Below are 21,775 nucleotides of genomic sequence, written 5' to 3'. Positions count from 1 at the left end.
TGGGGAAGCCTGGGACACTTTGGGTCTTTGGTTTCAAGTGCCAAGTTTCTAGTCCTCACTGCTGTGACCGATGTATGAAAAAGGAGGGCGGTTCCTTTTCTACTACCGGTCACAGAGCAGGCATGGGAGTTATTTTGCAGAACCACCAAGGCGCCCGGCAGACCTCTGGGAGGTGCTGTGACCTCCGTTTGCCTACGTTCACATTTTTGGCCCTGCCTTTTCTGACTGTCTCAACGTCCTTCTTAGCGACCAGGTGGTTTTATAAAGAAAGCGGGTCTTTCTGATCAGTCAAGAGGACCTTCAGTGGGCTGGAATGAGCATCTCTGCAGGGCCCCACTCGACACTCCCCGCACCGCCAGCGGCCTCCGGGACCAGACGCAGCCCCTTCGCGAGCGGCCGAGCCCCAAACCGCTCCGGAGGCTGGCTGCCACCCACCTGCTCCTGCAGCTCTGCCAGCCGCGTGGCCCGCTCCTCTTCCGAGTCCGAGCTGTCTGAGTCCGAGGAGCTCCCCTCGCTGCTGTGGCTGCTCTCCGTGCTTTTGCTGACCACGGGGGCGGTGGGCAGAGGGGCCGGTGGGGGGTCGGCGGGCTCGTCCGGCATTTTGGCAAATCGCATCTCAAAGACGTCCTGCGGGAACAGCCCGGTTTGGAGAGGAGAGCAAAGGTGCCCTCAGGGCAGGCAGCTGCCCCAAAAGAGGCACCCCCACCCCCGCCCCACTGCTTCTCCACAGAGCTGACTGGAGAAGGACGCCAAAGGGCAGCCTGGGGCTCTTCAAATGCTGTGACCCCCAGCAGAACCGCCATCTAGCCTTGGAAATGAGAGGACCTCTGGAAGATGCGGCCTCAACCCACCTAGGGCAGGTGCCAAGTTTGGGCCGGCTGCCCAAGGCCTCTTATGGCTCTCTCTAGAAAAGCCAGGTGTCCTTCACCTATCAAAACCAACCGGCCCATCCTCCACCGCAAGAGGGGAAGGAATGTCCTGCCTTCTGCGATGGCAAAACGGAGGGCAGCAAGCCAAGTGGCCCCCGTCCCTTGACTCCAAGGCTGGGAAGGAGGCAGGGGGCTGAGGAAGACACCCTCCCTTCAGCAGCCAAGGCAGCTCTAGACCCCAGGGACAAGCGGAACAAATAGAGCAGCATAAATGAGAAGCAATCTACATGCAAATGTGTACCACCGTACACGAATATCCAACTTTGCATAAAACACACACGCTATTTACAGATTTCATTTTTCGAGGGGAACTTTTTGGAGGTCTGAAATGGCAGAATCCACACCTTTTATGGGTAACAGGTTCAGGCTGGAGGGGGAGACCCCAGAAGAGGCCTCAGCTCCAGGGACGCTTTCCTCAGGCAAATTGCCACGAAAGAGGATGCGGTTAAAACTTTTCACCCTTAAGACCAGCCCCGGTCATGATTTACTCCAGGGTGGAGGGACAGTTCTCCGTTGTGAGAACTGCCTGCCAGGCACTGTGAATATTTTGTGATGTTATGCAACGTAACAACAAGCCTTGTTATGAGCCTCTGGGATGGAGGCTGCAAGGCGCAAGAGCCGGGAGAGGCCCTGGGAGGCCTAGAGGCACCAGCCCCGGAGTCTGGACTCAAGCAGGGAACTTTGGGGCAACCCTCATGCAGCAGGAGAGAAATGGAGACCTAATGCCCAGGAGGAGGTGTCCTGCTGCATCTCTGCTGGAGTCCCGCCGGCTCCGGACCGGCCTCCTTGCCTCCAGCGGCAGAACTGACCAAATCGGACCCCACGATCCCTTCATTGACCCCACAGACCCACTGCTGGCGACGGAGGATGTTCTGCTTCAATCTAGCCCCTCCCCCTCCTTTTTTTCCGTCCTGGCAGGGAGCCCCCTTACCTGCAGCTTCCTAGCCATGGCCACCACCTCGTGGTCAGGGGGGTTGTACTTGTAACAATTGGAGAACATTAACCGGATGTCCGCCGCGAAGCCTTGGGCGTCCTGATATTCCCGACTGTCCATTTTTTTCTGCAGAGGAGCCCAGAAAGGGGACGGGATGAGACGGGAAGGGGCGAGGAGGGGAAAACCCCTCAGTAGAGACAGAAGACCCAGGCCGCTCCAGGACTGACTTCCAATGAAAGGAGTGGGCAGGAAAATGCCCCTGAAGCCCTGCTGGTCACCTAACCACCTTCCTACCTTTAACGTCCCTTGAGAAGCCACAGACAGAGCAGCCAGGTGGGGGCAAAGTCTGAGCAATCACTCAAGGCATAAAGAGCCCAGAACTCAGCCGGGAAGGCCTTCCTCGGGAGAGAAGAGGACTCATCCTGAAAGAGGCCTGGAGCAAACTATCAAGGCAGATAGATGGAGGGCACCAGTCAGGGCCCCATCCCATCAGCCCCAGAGGCGTTCCATCGGGCGGGACCCCATAGAAGAGCTTTTTCTGCCCCAGCAGAGACTCTCTGGAAGTGAGGCTGGGCCCAACCTTACTGGCCTTTTGGGAAGGGCCTGAAAACTGGGCCAGGCCAGTCAGGCTCGGGATCCTATGAGCTGCTGCTGGTGCTCTCCCTCGCTGTGACTTCGCTTTAAATTGTTTTCCACTTTACTTCTGCAACTTTGTTTTTCGTTGTTTCCTTTTGCCATATGAGTGAGATAAAGCAAGCCACAGCCCAACTGGGGCTTCTCCTCCCAAGCTGCCAGGGCAGGGCAGCCCCACCATCACGCCCTCCTGGCCCTCGTCCTGGAGGAAGGTGGGGCAGAGAGGAGCTGCCCAGGGGCTGCGAGGGCAGCACTGGCCTCAGGCCTGGCAGGTCAAAGTGGGGCTCCTTCCCTCTTCTTGGCCTTTGCCCAGCCACTCCTACCTCCAGTGGTTTTGGGTCTCTTCGGCAGAGGCACAGAGCAGAGGGTGGTCGGAAGCAGCTACAGCTTCCTGGCCGAGGAAGTCTGGCCAGATGGGCTGGGGTCACACATCGCTTCTGGTTTTTATCTTGGGCAGTAATCTGGAGTTGAGGGCCGTTACCCGTCATCCATTGCCACGGACGGATGACGTCCTCGTGGCCCTGGGGTTCTCTGGGGCTGCTTCCCCCCCACCCCCCAAGGAAAGTAGGGTCCATTCAACCCAGAGGGGCTAAGAGGGAACTTGGTGTTCTGCTGCCTGGTTCTTCTGCGCTTGTGCAGGTTCTCAGCTCTGGGGAGGTACAGGGTCAGGGCCAGGGGGTCCTCCCCCCCCCCCCCGGTAACCATTTGTCTAATGACTCTTCAAAGGTACGGCAGCACTGAAAAAAGCGCTTTGCACTTCCAACCATCCTAAAATCCCTGCCGTCACAGCGCCCCAATTTGGGCTCTTGGCAACTAACAAGTACTTACAATGATTGTAAGCATCCTGGGATCACCTGACTGACTTCCAACCAAAAATGCCAGTTTTTGACCGTAAGTTGAGGACTAATCTTGTGGGCAGGAACCGGGGCTCCAGCAGCCCCACCTACCACAGGTGGGTCAAGCATGGGGAAGGAGGGGCGGCCAGGGCGCCTAACCAGGCTCTGCCGGGCAAACCTTCCCGGGGGGGCAGAGGCGACCTACTTTGACGGTGCTGAGGTCCATGGGGTGCTTGATGATGTCGTGGTAGTCGTGCAGCTCCAGGGCTTCGGCGTCCACCGGCTTGTAGAAGGGCCAGGCGTAGGCCGCGTGCTTCTTGGACAGCATCTCCTTCAGGATGCTGTCGCAGTACTTGAGGTGCTCCGAGAGCTTGCCCTTCTTGCCCGCGTGCTGGGGCACCTCCCCATCTTCCAGGTCCTTCTTTGGCGGTTTGATGGGCCGGCCACCGCTTTCCCGCCGAGCCACCACTTTGGCCTGCTTCGAGTCCAACAGCTGTGGGGGGGATTCGCTCCGGCTGGCGGTGATGGCCGACGTGGTGGGAGTGGTGGTATCCGCTTTCCGCTTCACCCCCTTTTTCTGAAATTCAAGCACAGCCCATAAGGAGGGGGCAGGTGGAGAAGCAGCCCCCAAGAAGGGGAGTCAGGAGGAACATAGGGGGCCCAGAAAGATGGCGGCATCTCTCTGGCCTGAGACCAGAAACACACCAACCTCTGCAGGGAAGGGGCAGCGGAGGCAGCCCCCCAGCCCCACCCCTGCCCCGGAGGAGAAGCGCCTGCGCAGAGAGGGGAGGCCCCCATTACCTTGACGATGGGCGGTGTTGGGGGAACGACGGCCATGATTGGGGCGGCAGGAGGAGGGGGAGGCAGCACGGGCGTCGCAGGGGGGGCAGTGATGGGGGTGACGTTCGCAGTGATGGTTGGCACAGGCGTGGCGGCAATTACGGGCGTCTGAGATACCGACGGAGGGACGTTCTGGAAGGGCGCCGGGGGTGATGCGGAGGAGACGGCCGTGGCTGCTGGGTGCTGGGTGCCTGCCGGAAGGAAAGCAAGGACGTCGAGAGGAAGGCTGGCTTTTCCTTGGCTATGGAATTGATGCCATGGGAATCTTCTCTCCCTCCCTCCCCAACTCTGTAAAATTGTATTATATTGCGTAGGCTTAAAAAAAGACCGACACACACACACACACACGATACTTTTTTAAAAATAGCCACACATATGGATAAGCCAAATCAAAATGCCAGAAGCAATGATATGCCCATGGTCAAAATTTAAAACAGAATCTATTCTGTAAAACAACATTTACTGATACAAAATATGAAAACAATTGAAGACCTTCAGAATGTATTGAAAACAACAAAATTTGAGGATCAGGGTGGAGTCAGGGCAGCTGAATGGAGGCTGAGTGTTTACTGGCTGGATGCCCTTCCTATCGCCAATGCAGAGTTGACAGTAGATCTTTACTCAGTGTGCCCAAAGAGAGAAAATACCAGCCGCTACAGCCTCGCAATTGTGAGGCGAGGGCTCCATCTCTAAGCCACCGCACCACTATGGCAAACATGAAATATGGAGCATAAATGAAAAAATAGTAAAGAACATTAATAAAGGGAGGGGGGAGAAAATTATGCTATGTGCCTGTGAAAGAAAGAGAAAGGGAAAGGAAGGATAACAGATGGCGAATGAAGATGGTTTGATCTTATGGAGGTAGGGAAAGTGCACATGGGAAATTAAGGTTTAATCATGAACGAAAGCGCCACAATGAACCTCAGAAGCATGAATCAAAGCTGCTCTGAATGTGGACAAAACCAAGAATTGGTTGGTGATGTAGCCGTGGCGTGTCACACTACGCTGAATGGCCACAGCAAAAGAACCTGCAATGAATTCTAGAAAAAAGCTGCTAGACCCCCTGACCGAATGTCATCAGAGGAAAGACCCTCTTCCACTAGACCAGGGGTGTCAAACTCGATTTCATTGAGGGCTGCAACAGGATTCTGTTTGACCTCGGGGGGCCAGGAGGGTGGGGGCAGCTCAACGTCACTCGTGTCGGGGGCTCCTGTGGTGGCCAAGTGCTAAGGCAGGACTTCCCTCAGACCCTCCCTCCCTCCCTCTCATTATCATCTCCTTCCTTTTCTTTTTTTCCCTTCCCTTTTCCTTCTCCTTTCTTCTTTCCTTCCTTCCCCTCTTTCCTTCTTTTTCTTTTTCTTTCCTCTTTCCCTTCCTCCTTTTCTGTCCCTTCTTTGTTTTTAGTTTGTTTTGATAGCCCTCTGCCAGCCAAAATGAAGCCCGGGGGGATGGGGCCGCATGCAGCCCTCCCGAGCTGCATTTTCACCGGCAGAGGCACTGCGGTCCTTCGCTGTTTCCAGGGCAGCCCCGCGGGCCAGATCTAAGCCCTTGAGTTTGACACCCCTGCACTAGATGAATGAGCTGATGAGGGAAGAGTAGAAGAAAGATTACGGGGCCATTTAGAGAGCCAGGAATGAGGTCTGGGGAGCTGTGGTGGAAAACCAACAGTCCCCCAAGACGATTCCCATCCTGGCCCTGAGAATTTGACTTTTGTTTCTTACGTGAGGGACTTTCCACTATTCCCTGTTACATTTCATTTTAATTGGTCGAGACTAGTTTCTATTTTATTTCTGTCATCAAGGGCATTAAACAAACAAACAAATCAACAAATAAGCAAGCAAGCTGTGTAGCCAATTCTGCATCGCCTGTAAAAGATGGCCTTTCCTTCCATCTCTCCATCCAAACCATAATGAAAATATGGAGCGGGGGGGGGGGAATGGATGGACGGACTTGGCTCTCTGGACTGAATCTGGTGCTCTCCTCTCAATGCCCTCTCCAGTTTGAGGAGCAACCATCCACGAACAGCCCACGACGTCTCCATTTCACCCCTGCCTGCGTTATCCAACCCACTTCTTACTAGCTTGGGGTATAGTTGCAATTTTTTCTGCTAAATCAAAGCTATACCATGTCTAAAGGGAAGGGGACAAGCAAGATTCCAAGGTGGCATGCATTACGGAGGCCTGGCCAACATCTTATGTGTGTGCGTGGGAGGGTGCGTCCCCTTGGTTCAACTAGGTTTGGCACCAGCCGAGACCCCAAGGCAGGAGAGGCGAGATGGCAGTGGTCATCTGAGAATCTCTCTTGGCCTTCAGGAGCCACGTCCCCCGTGTTGAACTGCAGGATAGGCAACCAATAAATGGAATAATAAACAAATAAAATAAAATCCCCAGGAATGTTTCTCTGCTCCGCCTCTGCCTCGTCCCTTTCCATGAACCCCACTGTTATGGCCATTAGGCCTGCATGCGCAGCCTTTCTCTCTGACCTGGGGTGGGGGTCCCAACTGCCATCTTCCGAGCTTTGCCTTTGGGCACAGGGGGCAGCAGCTCCACTTCCTCCTGAGGCATCTGGGCCACTTTCTGCAGGAAGATCTTTTCCAAGGCTTGGGCCATGAGGACGATATCATCCGTTGGCTGGCAGAGAAAAAGGCCCGGAAAAAGAAGGAAATGGAGAGTAACACACAGGGACGAAGGCAAACTGAAATGCAAATGTCCACACATTCATTGCTAGCTTTTGGGGACAGAGGTCCATTTGGCCTCAGAGGTTTTGGGCCCAAGGGAGAAATTGAGAGCCAACGCCCCCTTCCGAGAGCCTGTAAATGCCACGAGCCTCCCCCAGAAAAGAGCGGACTAGATCCTTTACCTTGTTGTAAATGTAACAATTGGTAAACATGGTGTTGAAATCCTGCATGCATTCACTGGCGCTCCAGTAGTAGTTGTGCTCCAGGCGCTTCTTGATGGTGCCCATGTCCATCGGGTTCTTGATGATTTTGTGGTAATCCTGTTGGGGAGAGGAAACAGTCAGTCTTTATTTATTTATTTATTTATTATTTACATTTCTATACCGCCCTTCTCCGAAGACTCAGGGCGGTTTACAGCCAAGTTAAAAAGAAAAAGACTTTCACTGGCACCCTGGGGATCACCTCAGAACGGGGGGGGGGGGGGGGTGTCAGGCTCCGTTTCATTGAAAGCTACATCAGGGGTTGTGGTTGGCCTCAGGGTGGGCGGGGGGGGGGGCGGATGGTCACAGCCAACTGGGTGAGCGTGGCCAGCCCGACATTGCTCACTCCGGGTGCGCCTGTGGTGGACCAGGTGGGTGGGTGGATCCATTGTCTCCAGCACGTGCCCAGGGGGTAGGGTGGGAGCAGCCCTTTGCTGGCTCCAGGGTGGCCCTGTGGATCTAAGGCTGACTGTGTTCCAGCCTGGATGGCCGTCACCAAGTTTTATATCAGCACTTGGCCAGCTTGGGCCGGGGCCAAGGTCCTTCACTATTTCCAGGGCAGCTCCGCTGGCCAGATCTAACCACAATCATAAGCCGGATCTGGCCCGCGGACCTTGAGTTTGACACCCCTGCCTTAGAAGATAGCTAGCAAGAAAGGCCATGTCAAGGGAAGCCCAAAATTCTGATAGAGTTGGAGAGTGATGGATGGAGCAATTAATCAATCAATCAGAATACAGCTCAAAGGGATCTTGGAGTCTTCTAGCCCAGGCCCCTGCAACAGCAGGAGAGCCTATACCATTTCAGATAGGGGGCTGTCCAGTCTTTTCTTTAAAGCCTCCAGTGATGAAACACAGCAACTTCTAAAGGTAACTTCTGTTTCACTGGTTAATTCTCCTCACTATTAGGAAGTTTCTCCTTAATTCCAAGTTGCTTCTGTCTTTGATTAGTTTGTATCCGTTGCTTCTTGTCCTGCCCTCTGGTGCTTTGGAGAATAAGTTGACCCAGTCTTCTTTGTGGCAGCCCCATAAATACTGGAATACTGCTATCATGTCACCACTACTACTTCTTTTCTCTAGACCAGGGGTGTCAAACTCAAGGCCCAGGGGCCGGATCTGGCCCGCGGGGTACTGAGATCTGGCCCATGGGGTTGCTCTGGAAACAGTGAGGGACCGACCCGCAGTGCCTCTGCCAGTGAAAACGGGCTCCCGAGCTCTGTTTTCGGCTGCGACAGCCTCCTACAACCCTCTGTCGAGCTCCATTTTTCATTGGCTGTGGGTTGCAGGAGGCTGTCACAGCCAAATACGGAGCTCAGGAGCCCGTTTTCACTGGCAGAGCACTTGGGCCACCACAGGCGCCCCCAACACGAGTGACATTCAGCTGGTCACGTCCCCCTGGCCATGTCCCCCACGCCCCCCCCCAAGGTCAAGCACAACCCTGATGCGGCCCTCAATGAAATCAAATTTGACCCCCCTGCTCTAGACTATACATACCCAATTCCTGCAGTGAAGATAGCAGTGATAGTAGCATGTAATTAAGAGCATGAATTAATCTTATCCCTAGGTGTAGTGCAAGGAAAACAATCACATTCACAACACAGTGAAAACCAGCAAGACAGTAAGACAGTTTTAATAACCAATCAAAAACATCATTAACCCCAGGTAAGTCTGATGGTGGGGAGTTTTGACAATAAACCCTAAATATCTCGGTATTCTTTTCCTCTCATAAATATTATATATTTGTCTTTGCACAATGTATAAATACACTGAATATTCTTGTACAAGATATGGTAACCACTATTACCATACCATATTATATGGTAACAACAAGCCAGGATGAAAACCTCCTAGAATCCATATTGGTCAACATAAAAGGAAAAAGGCGTATATTGCAGGCCACCCAATCAAGCAAAAGCAATAGGTGGCCTTTTTGCTAAACAATTAACATACTACACTAGTAATGGGAAACTTTAACTATCCTGATATCAACTGGAAGACAAACTCTGCGGAAAGTGGGAGATGGAACAAATGGCTAACCAACCTAGCTGACAACTTTCTCATCCAAAAGGCAGAGAAGGGAACTAGAGGAAAAGCTACGCTGGATCTAATTCCTACTAATAGAGAAGAAGTGGAAGAGGGCGTGGAAGCTGCCAGATGGTGACTGAGTGGAGGCTTATATTGAATATCTGAATTCAATATAATGCAAACACCAGCAAAAGAAAATAATCCAACCAGTGTCTTACACTTTTAAAGAGCTGATTTTAACAAACTCTTGTTAAGTGAATCTGGCTCCCCCATTGACTTTGCTTGTCAGAAGGTCGCAAAAGGGGACAATGCAACCGTCATAAATTCACCCCAAGTGCCCAAATTCTGATTACGTGACCGTGGGGATGCTGCAACGGTCATAAGTGTGAAAAGCAGCCACAAGACTAAGCCATATGAAGAATGGCTGCAGGTTTTGGGTCTGGCCAGTCTAAAGGAAAGAAGAATTAGGGGTGGCAGGATAGCAGGCTTGGAGGTTTTTCAGAAGAGACGGGACAGCCAGCTGTCTGAAATGGTTTAGGGTCTCTTGCTTCAACAGGAGGTTGGACCAGAAGACCTCCAAGCTCCCTTCCAGCTCTATGATGATGATGACAATGATTGGAAAAAATCTTTTTCAAATGCCACACTTTGGTTCTCACCAGCTCAAGGTTGACTCAGCCTTCCATCCTTCTGAGGTCGCTAAAATGAGGAGCCAGATTGTTGGGGGGGAAATGCTGACTGTATAAACTGCTTAGAGGGTTGTAAAGCACTATGAAGTGCTATATAAGTGCTATATCTGTCAGTTAATCAGTCAATCTGCCTGCCATCCATCTATCTATCTATCTATCTATCTATCTATCTATCTATCTATCTATCTATCTATCTATCTATCTATCTATCATCAGCTGTGGTGGCGCATTGATTAGTATGCAGCATTGCAGGCTAACTCTGCCAACTGCCAGCAGTTCGATTCTCACCGGCTCAAGGTTGACTCAGCCTTCCATCCTTCTGAGGTCACTAAAATCTAGATCGCTAAGATCTGGAATTAGGGGACCTAGTTATTAATCCCTTGTCATGGTCAGATCATTCACTCCTTCGACTCGACTTCAGAACCGCCAACCCACACCGCAGGGAGACGGAACCGACTCGTTGGTTCCGTCCCAGGCACCTGATGGACTCGGAGAGGTTTCTGACGGAGCTTGGGCCACTTCCTGAGGGCCTTGCTCACGGCTCGGCGGAAGAACTCGTCGCCGCCTGGGAAAGGTCAGCAGCGGGGGTTCTGGACCGAGTCGTGCCTTTGAGGCCTCTGACCCAGCGCCGATCTCGACCAGCTCCTTGGTACTCCGAGGAGCTGAGAGAGATGAAGTGCCGGAAAAGACGCCTAGAGAGTGATTGGAGGGCCAGTCGTTCTGAATCTGATCGGACACTAGTTAGGTCTCATATTCAGACCTATCTAGTGGCGATAAGAGTGGAAAACATGAGTATTTTTCCACTCTTATTGCATCGGCAGATAACCGCCCAGCCGCTCTGTTTAGAGTGACCCGCTCCCTACTACATCAGGAAGCGCGGGAGGACATCTTGCAGGAACGTGCTGAGGACTTTGGTCAATATCTGCACGATAAAATCGCTCAGATTCGGGATGGGCTGGACTCTGATGGGGTAGATTCAGGTGGGATGACGGAGGCTGGTCTTGATGAGGTTATCTGGGATAAGTTTGAGTCTGCAGCTCCCGAGGACACGGACAGGATACTAGGGAGGCCGAAGGCGACCACATATTTATTGGACCCGTGTCCCTCCTGGTTGGTACTGGCCACACAGGAGGTTACACGAGGCTGGCTACAGGGAATTGTTAATGCTTCTTTGAGGGAGGATGTCTTCCCGTCCACCTTGAAAGAGGCGGTGGTGAGGCCCCTTGTTAAGCCTTCCCTGGATCCAGCTATTTTATCGAACTATCGTCCGGTCTCCAACCTTCGCTTTGTGGCGAAGGTTGTTGAGAGTGTGGTAGCATGACAGCTTCCCCGGTACCTGGATGAAACAGTTTATCTAAACCCGTTCCAGTCTGGTTTCCGACCTGGGTACAGCACGGAAACGGCTTTGGTCGCATTGGTAGATGATCTCTGGAGGGCCCGGGATAGGGGTTGTTCCTCTGTCCTGGTCCTATTAGACCTCTCAGCGGCTTTTGATACCATCGACCATGGTATCCTGCTGCGACGGCTGGAGGGATTGGGAGTGGGGGGCACTGTTTTCCGGTGGTTCTCCTCCTATCTCTCTGACCGATCGCAGACGGTGTTGGCAGGGGGGCAGAGGTCGACCGCGAGGCGACTCATGTGTGGGGTGCCACAGGGGTCGATTCTCTTGCCTGTCTTGTTCAACATCTATATGAAGCTGCTGGGTGAGATCATCCGTGGTTTTGGGGTGTAATATCATCAGTACGCTGATGATACTCAGCTGTACATTTCCACCCCAGACCACCCCAACGAGGCTGTTGACGTGATGTCCCGGTGTTTGGAGGCCGTGCGAGTTTGGATGGGGAGAAACGGGCTCTGACTCAACCCCTCCAAGACCGAGTGGCTGTGGATGCCAGCGTCCCGGTACAGTCAGCTGGTCCCATCACTGACTGTTGGAGCCGAGTCATTGGCCCCTATGGAGAGGGTCCGCAACTTGGGCGTTCTCCTGGATGCTCGGCTGTCATTAGAAGACCATATGACGGCCGTAGCCAGGGGAGCTTTTTATCAGGTACGCCTGATACGCCAGTTGCGCCCCTTCATAGACCGGGATTCCTTCTGCACAGTCACTCATGCCCTCGTCATTTCCCACCTGGACTACTGTAAAGCTCTCTACTTGGGGCTCCCCTTGAAGGGCACCCGGAGGCTCCAACTGGTCCAGAATGCGGCTGCGCGGGTGATAGAGGGAGCTCCTCGTGGCTCCCATATAACACCTCTCCTGCGCAGGCTGCACTGGTTATCGGTGGTCTTCCGGGTGCAATTCAAGGTGTTGGTAACCACCTTTAGAGCGCTCCATGGCACGGGACCGGGTTATTTACGGGACCGCCTGCTGCCACCGATAGCCTCCCACAGACCTTTGCGCTCCCACAGAGAGGGTCTCCTCAGGGTGCCGTCAGCCAAACAATGCCGGCTGGCGACCCCCAGGGGGAGAGCCTTCTCTGTGGGGGCACCCACCCTCTGGAATGAGCTTCCTCCGGGGTTACGATCACTCCCCGACCTCCGGACCTTCCGTCGCAAGCACAAGACTTTTTTATTCCACCGTGCAGGGTTGGCCTCAGTTACTATTGTTTTAAATGGGGTTTTATTATTGTTTTTAGCATAATTTTTAATTGATATTAGCCAAATAGAATTAGATTTTTATACTGTATTTTAAGTCTGTTTATAAATTATGTTTTATTGGCTGTAAACCGCCCTGAGTCCTTCGGGAGAAGGGCGGTATAGAAATTTAATAAATGAAATGAAATGAATGAAAATGAGGACCCAGATTGTTGGGAGCAATAGACTGACTATTACAAACCGCTTAGAGACGGCTGTAAAGCACTATGAAGCGGTACAGAAGTGCTGTTGCCATTTTGTGTTTTCCTGCCTTTTATCAGAAACAAAATATTGAGCCAGGCTGGTCACTTTTGTTCTACTTGGCTTTGTTTCATTTAAGATGGAATGCCAAAGTGCCATCATTCTATGTGTGTGGTCATGTTTGCCTCGGCTAAAATTCAACATTATTTGGGGAGAGGATTTCTTTATTTTCTTCTGGATTTCAAATAAATAAATAAAATAACTAAGTGGGAAGAGAGAGAAATTAGGCTAACCAGCTGTTCTGCTTTGGGAATCTGGAAAGTTAAGGAAAATCCTGCAGGATCTGAGCGACTTAGCAGAGCCAGTAAGCCTACTGCAAGACATCAGAAAGCTGCTATTTTTGCTGTTATGGTGAAGGTGATGCAATGTTTACTCTCCAAGGATGGGGTGGGAATCTCTCCATTTAGCAACACAAGCACATAGAGAGTGACTAGAGAATTCTCTTAGGAGGCAGGATTCTGACTGCCACCTCAAAACCCAAACTCCACATGCACAGGGTAACCGTGGCTGTGTTATGGACTAATTGTTCCATCTTCAGGCGCACGTGCCTATCAAACATGGCCTTCAATTGGAATCAATGAGCCAAGAGAACCTCCTGAATCTCACTTTTCACCCAACTTGACAGTTTTAACTCTGTTTGCAGGCAGCTTCAAAAGACACCTTTATACGATATCATCTATAGCAGGCGTGTTCTTTCTTCACGGGCCAAATCAGCATTGTAGTTCTCCACCCTGGGCCGGTGGGGGAAGGAGGGGGGGGCATGGAGTGCAGTGGGGAGATGGGTCGGATGCCTCCTGCAGCATTCTGCCAGCCAAAAACGGTCCACGTGGAGGCTCCTGAGCCCCCCACGCGTGGCCCGTTTTGGCCAACAAAGGCCTATGGGCAGGAGTTAAGCACCCCACAAGCTAGATCCTGCCCATGGGCCTTGAGTTTGACACCCCTGGTCTATAATGCCCTGATTTTAAATGTAACCATGGTGCAGAACTTAAATGTTAAATGTCTTGACAGAGACATTCAAAAAAAAGAGAAAGCCACACACACACAGGAAATATCACTCACCGGTAAGTTTAATTTAATGGCGTCAACTGGCTGATAGAAGGGCCAGGCAAACTGGTGCTTCCACAGGGTCTTCACCACCACATTCTGCATGTACTGCAGTTGGTTCGTCTTCCTCCCAGGCTTGGTAGGGTTGGTGACCTCTGGGGGAGGAGGGTTGACTGGCCCCTGGGGGGCCTGGATGGCTGATGTAAGGGCAGACATGGTTCCCCGCCTCCTGGCTTCACTGAGGGCAGCCGCAGCAAAAGGGAGGAGGAGGAGGAGGAGGAGGAGGAAGAGGGCCGCCTTTGATGCTCCCCGCGTGGGATGGGCATCCCATTTCCAGGGACCAGATACGCAGCCTGGAAAGGGCAAAGAGAAAAAGCACGTCAGTTTCTTCAGTGGGAAAGGGAAGCGTTTTGGGGACAAAGCATCCAACCTCTTTTCCCAGATTCCATGAATTACTTTTGGCACTCCAGAAATAAATATGATCCATTTGGAGAGCTTCAGTCTCCTTTCTTGCATCCCCATCACTCAACCCAGAGCAGAGGAAGAAGCAACCAACTCTGGGGCCAGAAGCCACCCAGGTCTATGGCTCATAGACCTAAAAGGGAAAACCACATGCAGAACAGAACCTCCCTAAAGATATTGAGGGGCCCCATCAGTGATAGGCTTATTAAGTACAGTAAACTGCCACCGATCGATCATGGGTGATTTTCAGGAAGAGAAAGTCTTTGGGAACAAACTGACAAACTCAGAGTCGCCACCGTGACAATTACAAACATCAGGGAAAGGGGGGGCGGGCTTCCATCACATCCCCTCTTTCTAAGGCCAGGGCCAGTTCTTCCCATTGGGCAGAGGGAAATGTAGCACACGCTCTGAAGTTTCAAACCCAATTTATCAACTGTTATGCCTAAATAACAAGATCTGCCCCAAAGAAGAGGTGCCTTTATGGATTCCCACAACATACTGAAGCATTTTGTGTTGGCCGCATCTAGTGTTACACAAAACCTCCAGTGAAATTTGAACTGCCTCTTGAAGAGCGAGCACACAATCCTACAATCATCAATGAAGATAAAGGAACGTCTTCAAGAAAACAGCCGAGCTCAGAGAGCACCAAGGACCTCCATCACTACAAGTGATTTTACCTTTTTTTTGGGGGGGGGGGGAATTGAAGTCCGTCAACATTTGCCTTAGTCAAGTACAAAATGGCAAATAGGATCCCATGGGGGTTTTTTTTGGTCAGAATCTTTACTCCAGCTAAGTCTTTGCTAGTAGTTTCTTTACGGACACAATGTAAAGTGATAAGTGATTTTGTTCAGCTCTTTGTCCTTGGTGCACGCAACAGGCCTCCATCCATATGATGACTTGGTTTTCATTTAACATTCATAAGGAAAGTAAGCAAACAAATAGTTTGTTCAAAATAGCTAAGCATTGTTTTTTTACATTAGGCTAAGACAATGTGAATCAAAGTACTAGCAAAGGGACTATCTTAATTTAAAACTATTAACCATAAGGCAGTTGAGGCATTTTCATTCTGACAATAAAATAAAACAACACACCAACAGCAAAATCCAATTTCGATACCATCAGTCATTTCAAGTGAATAAAGATTTGATCTTTTCAAGGATTCATGTAATAAATCAATGTATAATTTGTTTAAATATGGGAAATGTCCCAAAGAAGGCAACAGATGAATCTATTCCAGGAGTAACTCTCTTTTTTCCCCAGTGAAAACTGCAAACTCCACCAAATGTCTCCCATCACTGGGTTTAATAGTCACAGGGCTCCCCATATGAAGAGATGAGTCACGTAAGAGCAAAGCTTTTCCCGAGGGTGGAGTCTCAGTAAAAGAAAAACTTCCAGACAATGAACCAAGGGCTTCCTCAAACATTTCTGCCTCTCACGGGCCACTCCATGTGGCCAGAAGAGAGTGCAAAGAGCAGGGATGGCCCAGGCAGGGGCCTTCTGCAACTGACCTTCCAATCTGCAGGGAGCCCCACCACTTTGAAGCCACCTAAATGGCCACAAAATTGGGGACAGTTTGCAAAACTTCCCCCGCTCCCCTCATAGGCACTAACCAAGTCCATCTTTTTCTGATATTCTGAAGCAGTTTTTCATCACCATAACAACGGTTTATACTTTGGTATCAATCCCCAAAATGTTGCTATAGATTAAAACTTAATTAAAATTAAAAGGCAGGGCCTTCTCTGTTGGAGCTCCTACGCTCTGGAATGAGCTTCCCCCTGGCCTACGCCAAGTGCCTGATCTTCGGACCTTTCGTCGTGAGCTAAAAACATACTTATTTATTCAAGCGGGACTAGCTTAATAGTTTTTATTAATTTTAATTGGGGTTTTATTGTGTTAGGGTTTTTAAATTTTTAAATTTTTTAAATTTTTAAATTTTTAAATTTTTAATGTCGGCCTTTTTTTCTAATATGCTTTGTTTTAAATTTCTGTTTTAATTGTATAATTGTATATATACTGAGTTTTTATCTTTTTGGCTGTACACCGCCCTGAGTCCTTCGGGAGAAGGGCGGTATAAAAATTTAATAAATAAATAAATAAAATAATAATAATAAAACAACAGTTCCCACAGCCTAGAATTTGCAAAGTTACTTCTGGCTATAAATGATGGGAAACTATTAAGTAAGTTCTCCTGGTTGCACACAGCCCATCATCCAACTCTCGGATCCTGTTTAGGCTACAACTACCTGTGTGTTAAAAACCAAAAAAGTATGTTGTTTTTTCTTGTTCCTTCCCTCCTGAAGAGATGTAAGATATTTTTTTTGGGGGGGGGGAGAGAGACACGAAGGGCTCTGGAAAGCTCATTCCAGCAACCTCCCTGTAAATGTTATATACAAGCTCAGTAATGACATGAGTAATGCGGAACTCACGAAACCACTTCCTACGGTTCCCAGGGCGCCTCCTGGGTACCACCACCTCTCATTATCCAGGCCTCTGCTTCAAAGCCAAGCAAGATGCTGGCTTCGTTCAGTCATCAGGTGGAGCCCAAATGCTGAGGCTGCTCTTGAATCGAAGCTCAAGCGTTAAATCTTCCGACTCCCATAAAGTGCAGTCAGTCCATGCTTCGAAACGTGTCTGAGAACTCAGGAGCTCCCCAAAAGCTCATCAAAAGTGCCTCAAGGAAAGCAGTTACACCTCGACTAGACGCTCTCTGTGCACTGTGGATTCCAACCGCCATGCTGAAGTCAGAGGGCCTGGCTGGCTGGCTGGCTGGCAACCAGAGCTGAAAAGTACCGGGAGAAGTCCCTGTGTTGCGCCCAGGAGCCAGAGGAGCAGGGACCCCGCTGGTGCTGGAGAAGACCCTCCAACTTACCCACATCCCCCTGCAGAGAAGTGGCATCTGTGGCAGGCCACAAAAGAGGCTCTGGAAGGCAGCAAACACCTGGTGGGCGACTGCAAACGTTTCTCAGATCCTGGCAATTCTGTTTACTTATGGACTAGTTTTTTATCCTGCTTTTATTATTTTTTTAATTCGAGGCAGCATACATAGCTTAATGCCGCCTGTTTTCTCCACAACAATCCTGTGAGGTAGGTTGGGGAAAGGGGGAAAGAGAAAGGGGGAGAGGGGGAGAGAGCACCTGCCCCAAAATCACCCATCCGGCTTTCACCCCTAAGGGAGGATGACAATTTGCATTCTTCTGGTTTCCTTTAACTGCTACACCAAATTGGCTCTCACCAATTACTTTTCCAAGAAAAAAGGAAAAAAAACCTCCTGAGTCCCACACAGAAAGAAAGAAAGAAAGAAAGAAAGAAAGAAAGAAAGAAAGAAAGAAAGAAAGAAAGAGCTAACTTTTTCCAAGAATGGCACTCAGGTGCATACACACGTTTTCAGGCATCCGGTTTTTGTATTTGTCAGAAACAATAAACCTGAATGACAGAAAAATTGCTGCAATTCTCCCCAGAATTTTTTATTGCTGTAAATAAATGAAGCAGCCTTCAAATAACGAGGAGGTCTAGCAGGCACAAAACAACGCTGTATTTCAGCTCCTCCACCAAAGTTTCAGAGGCTGCTGCATTCTGAATGCCAGGAACTTCTCTGTTATAAGGCAGCACTTCAATCCCACAGGCAGCCCTGCTGTGCCCACCTCCACCCCCCACCCACCCCATGGCTCTCCTCCATCCAAGGGCTCCTTCCTTCTACCCAACCATTTCAGTCTGCCACTCTTTGGCACGCTGCCCTCCTGGCAATTAGGGTTTTCATCATCTCTGACCCTTGTGACTAGGGATTATGGGAGCTGTAGTCCAAAACAACCTTAGGGAATCAGGTGATTTACCCCAAGTTCCTTCCACAACCTGTTGCTGGGGAAGGCAAGTAATTACAAAGACTGTGATTTTAGAAAGCCATTCAGCCGGCTGGGCTGTTTTTTTAAAAAAGCCAAAGTGGTGATTTTTCTTCTTAGTGGAACTTTTTGCATACTTCCTCCATGAAATAAGCTTAGACATCCTCATGAAGAAGGTGCCCCGTAGCATATGAACCAGCGTAGCTCCTTCTCCTTTCCTGTGATTCAGGCAGAGCCAAAACTCCCTTCCACAAACCAGCATAGCAGAGACCTCCAGAGACACAAAGCCTCCACTGCACCTCCGGCTTATTTATAGTAGGGAAACATTAAATTCAATGCACTGCGATGGAACCCCAACTCAGACCAATAAGCTAACAATAAACAGCAAAGAACCGCCAAGAACCACCAAGACCACTTCCACCCACACCAGCAGAACAAGCCACGGATCCATAAAATGAGAGCAAACCCCACTCCCTACACCAGGCATGCCCCAGCCCCAGCCCTGGAAAGCAGTCCTACAAGATCGTAAACTTTTAACATTTATATGTGTATACAAATCAACTATATTATGTACAGTTATAATAGGCAGAACACATCCATGAGCACCAACTGGCAGTTAGAAGACAAGACGAAAATTCTTTAATTTCACAACATAGAGACAGATTTAACCATAGTTTCAATTGGGAAAATGTGACTATCCTAGACCAGGCCAAGTCCAAAAATGCCAGGGAATGTCTAGAAGCCTGGTACTCTGACAAATCAGCCATCAACGAACACATAGACATTAACAGCATCTACAGATTATGCAAAAGAGACCATCCACCAGTTCAAAAGAGAATCGAAAAGACCCCAGCACCTCTCCACCAGCAATCAGCACCCAGATCAGCACAGATTAACTCCAGGTTAACTTCAGACCAACAGTCAAGAAACTGCCAAAGAGCCATCAGTAAACAGCCCAACCAAAGAAACCCCCCCACCCACACAGACAGGCAAGACACCGGAATATAAACTGACAGCAAACAGCACTCCTTACTAGCACTGATGATGTTACCTAGGTAGGGTAATGAAATGTCTGCAAGAAAACAACCAAGTTCACAGAACACCCCCACAGAACTTCAACTGCTAGGCGACCCTGTTTCTATTACACATAAAAACCCATGAAGAAGTGATGGCTGAAGTCGGACTGACTGCATCACTGTACGCAAAGCCATTTCAGCTGCTTTCTATGAAACGGCTACTGTACTGCAGTTGGTAAAGCTCAGACAGTTTGATGTGCAAACGTTAACCAATCACAGCTCATTCAATGAGCCATGCTTAAGAAAACAATGTGTTAGGCAGTGTGTGAACCAAGTCACAGAACGTCTCAAAGGTTGCACTCTCTGAAATGAGGCTATTCTATCAGACTCACTGCTGAATAAATCCACGGGGGGGGGGGGGACACACAACTTAAGTACTGAACTAGGCTAACAAAGCACACATTCAGCTTCCAAAGATCATCCACAACTTATGAGAGGCCCTCTCCCTTTCACTTATCTTCCAGGCAGGGCTTGAAGAGGGAGCAGAAGCATCTCTCCTAACTCCTTCAACAACTTCTGTGCCGTCTGGGCTTAGTAGTTTAGCATCATCTGGGCAGGAATAGGAAATGTGACTTGACAACCGAAGCAGTGCGATCACTGGGGCCATTGTAATCTTACAGGCAAATGGATTTATTCCTAGGTGTGCACTTAAGTATTGATATAGGCCTCCACTGCAGTTAGTTATTGAATTTCTGTTCTTCAAGAACTCCAATCAATTAGTACTGCAATCCAAAGACTATCCTCTAAGTGTTTAGAATAAATATTAGCAAGTAGGACTTTCCAGAGAGTTACAGGTTGGAAATCAAACTTCAGAGCCAGAGTTGAGCAAAATGACTTGAAGCATTTTATCTTTCCTACGGCAACCTAAACACCTCAAGTCCCCTCCTGAGAAGCGGGTTCCTTACCTCTGGTGGGGAAGAGAAAGGAAGTTCCCACCTGCTCTTTAAGGAGGCTGACAGGGGGGGAAACTTCAATAGTGCACTGGCTGCGTGTGTGCTTTTCTGCCTTGGGTCAAAGTCCATCAGCACCGAGCAATACCTAGAGAAACACTGGCTCAAACTACACTCTGCATAGAGTAGCTTTGTTACTGCCTGCTAAATATGCCAGGGTTTACAATCGTCCCTCCAAAACGTGGCATTTATGATGAAATTTGCACCTGCCCTTCTGCTAATATAAAGCACTCCAAGTTGGCTTGGAACAGTTAAAAAAACCACAAAATATGAAGTTCATCCACTCATAAAACTAAAACCAATTAAGGGTCCAAAGCCCGATGAGAGAAATGCATTTTAAAGGATGGGGCAAAGGACACGACCCTAACGGGACAGGAGGCCTTTTCTGCGGGACTCAGGAGACAGGCTTCCCAGGGGCCTCTGATCTGGGCAATGGGGCCCGAGCCTGGTCTCAGAGCTTGGATCAGGGACTTTCCCCCAATCAATTACGGCACCTTTAGCAACGTTTGGTTTAGCAGACCTTTCACTCGGGCCTCTCTCCGTCTGGGCAAAATCCATCCCCCATTTGAAGGAACCGGGAGCTGCCCTTTGCGCCCAGGCTTCCCAGCAGCCCAGTGGGGCCCCTGCAACCTGCCGGTCCTCCAAAGCTCTCAAGGTTTGACAGGTGTCAGTAACTTTCTTTGCCGGCTCTTCCAGGCTGCCAGGCCGGCCTCCTCTGATCAAAGCTGAGAAGGGGCTGCAGGAGCTCGGAGGCTTGGAGCAGGAGAAGCGAGCCGGCCGAACCGCCCAACGGTGAATGGCTGCCTGTCTCGCCCAGCCCGGTGGGGAACTGAGGCGGCAGCCGCCGCCTCCTCCAGCCCGGCAGAGTTCAGCTGGGGCCGGGGGCGCAGCGGCTCCGCAGCCCAAGGAGAGAGACGGAGAGGGCCGGAAGCCCCCCGGGGAGCCCCGAGGCCCGGCGCCCCTCGCCTCCCGCCGCTGCGGAGAAGAGCCGGCGGCTGGCAGAGGCCGCGGGGGGGCCCACCGGGGAGGCCGCCCCAACTTCGCGGGAAGCGCCGCGGCGGAGACCGCGAGGGGCGCACCTTCCCCGGCTCGAGAGAAGGTCGCTCGGCGGCGAGGAGGCCCGGCCGGCCGGGTCCCGGTCAGAGGCCCCTCCAGGCACACTCGGGGACTCCCGCCTGCCGGCCCCGGGGCAGGGGGCGATCCAAGGGGGCCCCGGCCGGGCTTCGGCCGCCCCGGAGGCGCCACTTCGCAGGGCCCACCGAATGGCGCCGGCCTTTGTGTGGCCGCCGCCGCCGCCGAAGATGGCGCGGAGAGTCGCCGCCCCGCCCGCCCCCGCCTTTGTTGCTGTGGCGCCCCTCCCCGCGCGGCGGTTGGGGTCCCCGCAGCGCCCTCCTCCCTCCCTCCCTCCCGGCCTGGGCCCGCCCGCCCGCCCGCCCGCTTACTTGGGCCCGCCGCCCCCGCCGCCGCCGCCCCCGCCTGGCCAGGCCGGCGGGCGGGCGGGCGGGCAGGCTGGCCGGCTGTTGCTGGCGGGCGGGCGCTGCGTACCAAGCCTCCTGCCGCCGCCGCCGCTCCGGTCCGCTGCCGCCCGCCGAGGCCAGTCGGGCTGATGCGCGGACTGGGCGCAGCGCTGCGCTCATGCGCCGGCCGCGCGGGCCGCCGGGAAGCGTAGTTCGCTGGCGCGGCCTGGCGCGGCGCTCCG

The 21,775-nt window shown here is 51.3% G+C and overlaps 1 protein-coding gene across 5 annotated transcripts in view; it reads right to left on the bottom strand.

Annotated features, from left to right (window-relative positions):
* Positions 1-21,735, bottom strand: part of BRD3 (bromodomain containing 3) — a 36,072-nt gene extending 14,337 nt beyond the window's left edge. For 3 of the 5 annotated variants that reach the window (XM_058159007.1, XM_058159010.1, XM_058159011.1), the window contains exons 1-8: positions 21,519-21,697; positions 13,768-14,105; positions 7,032-7,169; positions 6,655-6,802; positions 4,134-4,363; positions 3,538-3,909; positions 1,861-1,989; positions 436-627 (exon numbers count right to left, since the gene is read on the bottom strand). In XM_058159007.1, the coding sequence (XP_058014990.1) occupies positions 436-627; positions 1,861-1,989; positions 3,538-3,909; positions 4,134-4,363; positions 6,655-6,802; positions 7,032-7,169; positions 13,768-13,968 (1,410 nt within the window). In that variant the 5' untranslated portion in view covers positions 13,969-14,105; positions 21,519-21,697. Of the gene's footprint in view, positions 1-435; positions 628-1,860; positions 1,990-3,537; positions 3,910-4,133; positions 4,364-6,654; positions 6,803-7,031; positions 7,170-13,767; positions 14,106-21,155; positions 21,342-21,518 lie in introns of those variants that run through there. The other 2 variants (XM_058159008.1, XM_058159009.1) reach the window with 2 other exon arrangements.
* Positions 21,736-21,775: the final 40 nt, after the last annotated feature.

Source organism: Ahaetulla prasina, chromosome 16 (assembly GCF_028640845.1).
Source record: "Ahaetulla prasina isolate Xishuangbanna chromosome 16, ASM2864084v1, whole genome shotgun sequence".
In the NCBI taxonomy this organism is placed as follows: Eukaryota; Metazoa; Chordata; class Lepidosauria; order Squamata; family Colubridae; genus Ahaetulla; species Ahaetulla prasina.
Note: the sequence above shows the minus strand (reverse complement) of the source record. Positions and strands in the feature narration are given on the sequence as shown.